At 36.3% G+C, this 7,548-nt stretch overlaps 1 protein-coding gene across 2 annotated transcripts in view; it reads right to left on the bottom strand.

Moving 5' to 3' along the window:
- The window catches only part of DARS (aspartyl-tRNA synthetase), a 74,182-nt gene that overhangs the window by 11,373 nt on the left and 55,261 nt on the right, over nt 1-7,548 (bottom strand). For both annotated transcript variants that reach the window (XM_006834574.1, XM_006834575.1), the window contains 3 exons: nt 6,387-6,498; nt 4,812-4,946; nt 2,263-2,410 (listed from right to left, as the gene is read on the bottom strand). In XM_006834574.1, the coding sequence (XP_006834637.1) occupies nt 2,263-2,410; nt 4,812-4,946; nt 6,387-6,498 (395 nt within the window). The remainder of the gene's footprint in view (nt 1-2,262; nt 2,411-4,811; nt 4,947-6,386; nt 6,499-7,548) is intronic.

Here is a 7,548-nt window from a genome sequence, read left to right as displayed (position 1 = left end):
TCTTAGAAGTACAATTAAGTGTTCTGCAATGGGGTAAAAGTCATAAAAATTTGGATTTCTTTTTAAATATCAATGAAGCATGTTCAATACATCAATAATAAATGGCTAGTTTTTTTAAAAAAAATTCAAATACGATCATCAGTTATCACGGAGATAGAGAAATCTATTGTTGTTAACAGCTGTCAAGTCAGTTCCAACTCATGGTGACCCTATATAGGGTTTCTGAGGGCTGACTGGTGAGTATGAACCACCAACCTTGTGGTTCAAACTTACCTTGATGTTGAGAGCTTATCCTATGGCGCAATACCAGGGTTTTTTATGTTAGTTCTGTGGAGTCCGCACCAATATACAGGGACCTTATGTTGCTTCTGCACCATCTTCATGATCATTGGTATGTTTCAGTACAAATGAAGTGTCTGTCTGACACTTAACAATATAGTCCCAATTATACAGAAAAAAAAAAAGACTTAATTTCATTTAATTTGATTTGCATTTTCTTTTCCTATTTTCTTCATGTTAAACAGAATCACAAATTTAAAACTTTCAATGACATTTAAGGAAAATTTTCCATTTTAGAAGGGGTATAGAAAGTGGAAGGAGCCCTGGTGGCACAGAGATTAAGTGCTTGGTTGCCAACAGTAAGGTCAATGGTTTGAGAACCCATACGCCATTCAGTAGGAGAAAGATGTGGCAGTCTGCCTCAGTAAAATTACTGCCTCGGATACCCTATGGGGTCAGTTCTACTCTGTCAATAAGGGTTGCTATGAGTTGGAATCAACTTGATAGCGCAAAACAACTGAATTGGTTCTTTTTATAATTTAATTTTTTTAACATACTGTAAATATTTGTCAATTTGCCAGATCCTCTAGGTAAAAAGTTCCTACATTCTACTTATTAGTTTCTAAGTTATAATGAGCTTCTCCATGTGTAAATAAAGCCTGAGCCAGGAATAGTTAAGTCTTCAATCAATTTGTATCTACACTGAATGCTCACCATATGCCAGACAGAGTTGAAGCAATGCTAACTTATTTAATTCTCACAGAGGAGAGTAATATTTCCAACTAATACCTCAGGCTTAGTAGGAACTCAAATTTGCATGTTTCAAATCAAGAATTGTTGTTCATGACTTAAAGATAAGAGAAAGAGGTAGGACTGGTTGGTCGGAAGTGTGGTAAGACCTGGGGATTCCTGAGTCCAGGGACAAGGTAATAGCCATGGAGGGATAGAGCTGAGAGTGAAGCATCCAGCTGATATGAAGTGAGGGGAGATGCACAAGAATGCCCAAACTTGTAGATAGTACCCACTTGACCTAGCTTTGATGGCTTCATAATCAGAACTCAACTAGAGGAAGATAAAAACAACAAAAACAACAATTTTCGACAAAGGAAATGAGTGTAAATTGCTACAATTTGATGAACTTGACCTATACTTATGGATGTAGTGGCTCAAAATACCAACTGAGAGGAAAGGAGTATTCATGTTAAGGATCAAACCTATCCCCTCTGTATACAGGGTTGATAGGAACGGGCAACTTAGATATTGAACACCTAAAATGAGGGTGTGATAAAGGCACGAAGTGACTGGCTTACAAGTTTTCAAGAGCAAGTTCAGTTTAGTGTGCGGGGGAAGGAAAAGCCCCTACTGAATAGTTTTCATCTTGTCTAGACGGGTCTGGTGAAAGGAGATAGGATAAGATTCTTATGATTCAATAGTGAGTAATTGTTATCATGACTAATTGTAACTGTCACAACTGTAAAGGTAGAAGTTTTATAATGAAAATGGGAGAGTAGTTAATCTTATAGTACAGAAACAGAGGACCTTAGGACCATCAAGAGGGAACAGTGCAAGCAGAGTGAGGGACCCTACCCAAAGCAGCAGTGACACCAGAGATGAAAACAGAGTTGAGGACATGGAGAGAGGGAGCAACTGAGGACTGTGGACTCATGGAAAGAGAGGGACTGGGTGCTGGCAGCCAAGAGGCAGGCTTGCAGAATGTGCCCTTTGGTTGTTTAAATTATTATATATTTCTGAGTGTTTCTGTGTATATCCCCGCCCCCCAACAAAACAAAACAGGGAATTGAAGCAAATACTGTTGAATGATGATGCACGGAGGAGACTGTAATCAGTGCAATGAAACGATGGTGTAAAGCTGTTGTCTCCCATGTAAACTAGCATTCAGTTCACAATAAAAACTTACAAAAAAAAGATTTGTTTTTTAAAGAACCCATAATGATTTGAGAGTAAATAGATCTTTTTTTTCACCTTTCTTGAAGTCCTTTGAATATTTGTACCAAGGTGTCAGCAATTTCTTCCACAACTTCATGGTAATGGTAATTAAAAGCCATTTCAATATCCAAACCAACAAATTCAGTTAGATGTCTGTGGGTATTGGAGTCTTCAGCTCTGAATACTGTAAAGTTACATAATGAAATAGAGAGCAAATGATATTTTAAGTTTTAGTGAAATTGGGACTTAAATGCAAATTTCTTTTATTAGTACTCAAATGATACAATTTTCCTATTATTATATGGCTCGAAAGACCTTTGATAAACCATCTGTTTTGTTTCCTTTTGGGTGGTAAGTTCTTTACAAACTCCTACAGTCACACAGTAAAAGCTATATCAAATGTAAATTAATAAGTGAGGCTCCTGAGAACACCAAGCAAATACAAGATCCTGAGGTGCCTTTCTCAGTAATTAAAAATAGATCCAATTATGACCAACATACTGAGTTCTTCTCATTCTTATTAAAATTTGACTCAAATGAAATGAAACTCTGTACAAATTAATATTATACATATTCTGGCCATCATTAACTCAGTTTAGTTCATTTTACTCTCACTATACTTTCCACCTTCCTGGTTTTTCTGACTCTAGTTCTGCCCCATCTTTCACTCCACTGTGAGATTTACACTCTTATAACATATTCCTTCTCAGTAACTTATAATGATTCCCAAATGACTACTGGAATAAGACATAAAATGAAAAATGTTTAACAGCTTTATGCTTTCCCAATTTACTGCTAACCTCTAGTTCCATTTCTTCATGCTAACTAGTCTTAATGTTTTCTCCCACAGTTCATGTTCTTTCTTTAACTCAATTCATCTGACTAGATTGCTATCTCCATTGTCTAAAAGAGGAGCTTCAAAAATCACATGGAAAAATGCTATTAAAAGATATTGGGGAAAAAAAAAAAAAAAGATATTTGAATTTTTCCATGAACTTTTTGAAGGCCCTCATATGTATCCTACTCTATCCTTAAAGCCCATTTCAGTTTGAATTTTCTTTGTAGTGACTAGCAAGCATCATCTGCTCCTTCTTTTGACACTTATTATTGATACTACATAATTAACACCAGTCCACTGATTGTACAGGACAATCTCATTATTCACTGTGAAAATAATTTCATTATGCATGTCTTATCCTGTCTAAGCATGGACAATGTTTATTCCCTCGCATTCAAACTGTAGTCTGCAAACCAGCAGCATTGGCATTACCTGGGAGCAGATGAAAAACTAGAACTCTTACGCCCTACCCCAGATCAGAATCTGCATTTAAGAAAATTCCCAATGATTCATTAATTCCCAAACATTAATGTTTGAGAAGAGCTGGTTGATTCTTCTTTTATATACACAGTACCTAGTATAAGGTTATATAAGCAGCAGGTGTTCAATAAATAACTGGTTAATAAACTCAGATAATTAAGGCACTTAATGATCTTCCTAGTTTCTCCATTAGCAAGCATTTAATTTTTATTAAGCTACCAAAAAATTTCTATGAAATAACTTGGTACATTTTAAAGAGTAAAGCTGGTGTTTTGCTTATAATTAACTTCATAAAAGAATTTGTCACATGATTAAGTGCCAGTGTTCGTCTTTTAACAAATATCTTAAAAACCATGTTAAGATTATTTATGAGGGGGCTTCAAGAAGTTCGTGAAAAAATTCTTTCAATCCAAATTGTCCACAAACTCTCTAAAACCATGTTTTATTAAAGATCAGTAATCTGTAGTGGACTTCAGCAAATTACCAATATTACTAATCTCTAGTGGACTTCACCACATTACCAGTACTAAGGACAGTACAAACAATAATAGTGAGAAAAAGCAGGAATAAAACTGCTAGCAAATATAAATTCACAATAGTGGTTATGGGACTACGAATGACAACAGAATGCTGTATTTGGAAGACTGCAAGTACCTGCCTGTTCTTTCATATTGGTGGGGAGTTGAAAGGTTAGTCCAAATTGGAGTTAATTCAGAGTGGATTACAGGAAGCCCTGTGCCATACTAGCTCCTACATTAGATTGCTAATCTCAAGGTCAGCAGTTTGATTCCACCAGCAGCTCCACCAAAGAAAAAGGAAGCAGTCTGCTCCCGTAAAGATCTGTAGCCTTGGAAACTGTCGGGAGTTCTACCCTGTCCTGTAAGTGTCACTATGAGTCAGAAATGATGTTTATTTTTTTAAGGTATAATAAAACTCGATGGTTTTTTTGTGAGTATAATAAATAATATATTTAGGTATACAAATTGAATTAAAAGATAGTGGAACTTTTACACAAATTTTTTGAAGCTTCCCTCTTATAATGCTATTCACATGAATGATGGTTAAACAACTATTGAGCACACTTCATTTTTCTGAAATGTCTACCCAAGCACACTGGTATTTGCACTTCAATGTCTAGTGCTTATATAGTCAGCAAAGAAAGTATGTAAGCCTTCAAAATGCTTGTGCGTTCTATGTATGTAATGTGTTTATAAAATCATAGCTACTGTACAATGAATGAACGTCAATAAAAATGCCAAAACCTTACCTGGTCCAATACAAAAAACCTTCTCAAAATCAGCACAAATACACATCTGCTTATACAGCTGTGGGGACTGAGCCAGATATGCATTATTTTTAAAATACGACACAGTAAATACATTGGCTCCTCCTTCACTGGCAGCTAAAATATAAATATTCATATTTTTATTATCAATTGTAAGCTTATCAATGCAAACCTAATAAAAACAAGTAGTTCAAATAGTTTACTTAAAAACAAAAAAAAGGAAAAGCAACAATTGCAGATAAATCATAGCGGATCAGTTTTCTTGTTCTTATACCTGGTTCAGGTGTGGTGCTGTAGGATAAGTATACTGGGCTGTTTACTCCAAGGTCAGTGGTTCCTCCATACAGGTGAGTTAAAGAACTGACTGAATGGCACTAACAACAGCCACATACTTGATTCTAAAGAGCTTACAGTTACGTCAGACTTACCTCTTTGGATAAACATTCATTTTAATGCCATTCCCTTCCTTTATGCATCAATTTCAGATCTATTAAAATTCTATTACTTTGGTTGTTGCTTGTTGTTGTTGTTAAGTGCCGTGGAGTCGGTTCTGACCCACAGCGACCCTGTACAGGGTTTCTGAGGCTGTAAATCTTTATGGGATCAGAAAGCCTCATCTTTCTCCCGCGGAACAGCTGGTAGTTTCGAACTGCTGACTTGCAGTTCGCAGTCCGATTAGTAACCACTACGCTACCAGAGATCCTTGGTTGTTGCTAAGTGCTGCCAAATCGGTAAAACTCACAGTGACACTGTATGAGGTTTTAAATCTCTGTGGGAGCAGAAAGCCTCATCTTTCTCCCGTGGAGCAGCTGGTGGGCTTGAACCACCAACCCTGTGGTTTGCAGTCCAGTGCTTATTGTATGGAGCCACTGTGCTCCCTGCCAAACACATATATTCCTAATTAATCATTCTTCTGATCATAAAGAATGTTAAATTTCTTTTAATTTATAACTAAATGTCGGCACTGTAGGATAATCACTGGACTGCTAAACATAAAGTTAGAGACTCACCAGACACTCCTTGGAAACCCTACAGAGGGTTGTTATGACTCAGAATCGCATGAAGGGCACATAAAACAATTAAATGTCATTTGTAACACACTTTATTTTTTTAAGTGTTACACAAGCAACTCTAAAAATGGTAAAATGATTAAGGGTCTCAGATAAGAATGAGAACTAGTGAGATTTTCTCATTTGTAGTATTTTGTGACTTTATAGTGTTGTTTGTACAAAATAAAATTGCAATACCAATTTCAAAAGAAATCTACATAGTTGAAAACAGTTCTGGTGCAACTCAAGCAACAAGACTCTTACTGTGTATGTGTTACTGCTTCCACTTACACACAGACTCCTGAAATACGGAGATGTAGTATTACTGATGCTAGTAATATGGGATTGCTGCTATATTACAGTTGTCAAAATAAATCTTCCATTGGCAATAAGCCTTAAGGGACACCTGGGATTCTCAAATTAAAAAAACAACCAAAAAGAAAACGAAGTTAACTTTGCATAAAGTAAACTTACTTTTATGAGTTAGGAGAAATATTTTGGAGCATACCTGAAATAATCTTGGGAGTCTGGATTTCCACAAAACCTTTGTTAATTAAAGTTTCCCGGAAGAGATGGCAGATGCCAGACTGAAGACGGAAAACTGCTTGACTAGTTGAGGTCTATGAGACAACAATAAAATCTAATAAATCAATATGATATATAACTAAGCACTTATGGTTACGAATCGGGCTGCGAACCTTAAGGTCAGCGGTTCGAAACTACCAGCTGCTCCGCGGGAGAAAGATGAGGCTTTCTACTCCCGTAAAGATTTACACCCTCGGAAACCCTGTACAGGGTCGCTATGGGTCGGACCCGACTCGATGGCACTTAACAACAACAACAACAACTTACTATGTGTTCCAACTACTGCTGGAAACAAAAGAAAAAACCTTTCTTGTTCTCAAAACACACAAAGAAATAGATGACAGAAAGTGATAAGTCACACTAGAATGTAATTATAACATGATCATTAGATTCATTTAGGAGTAATAAAAAGCTTTCACCTAGAAATGCTTAGTAAGCAAATGTTTTTAATTTATATGATTTCCATAAAAGAAAATAATTTTCTAATAACTAAGGACGTACTTTCCTTGTGAATTCTCTTAGTTCTTTTTAAAGAGGCAAACCCATGAAATGATAAAAATCTATCACAGTTTGTATCGCATAATGCTATAGTACAGCATAGTGAGTTATGAGTTAGGCTGCTAACTGCAAGGTCAGTAGTTGGAATGAATCTATCAACAGCTCCATGAGATCAACAGGAGGCTTTCTGATCCCGTGAAGACTTACAGCCTTGAAAACTAGATACAGGGTTGCTGAGTCAGAACCAACTCCAAGGCATACACCACTACCAAAGAAAGTAAGATTTTAGCATCTGACAATAAATAAATCAAGCTACCATGTACTTTCATTTTAACCAGTACTAACAACAACAGCACACTAATTATAGCCATGTGTTTGTTATAATTAAGAAGAAAAAATAACAAAATGTTGACATTTCATGATACTGATTTCCCCAAATGGTGCATAAAGCAATTAATATAAGTACTCTAAGAGCTCTGGTAACGTAGTGGGTACGAATCGGGCTGTGAACCTTAAGGTCAGCGGTTCGAAACTACCAGCTGCTCCGCGGGAGAAAGATGAGGCTTTCTACTCCCGTAAAGATTTAC

This window comes from Chrysochloris asiatica, unplaced genomic scaffold (genome assembly GCF_000296735.1).
Source record: "Chrysochloris asiatica unplaced genomic scaffold, ChrAsi1.0 scaffold00012, whole genome shotgun sequence".
NCBI lineage: Eukaryota > Metazoa > Chordata > Mammalia > Afrosoricida > Chrysochloridae > Chrysochloris > Chrysochloris asiatica.
This window is presented reverse-complemented; position numbering and strand designations above follow the sequence as displayed.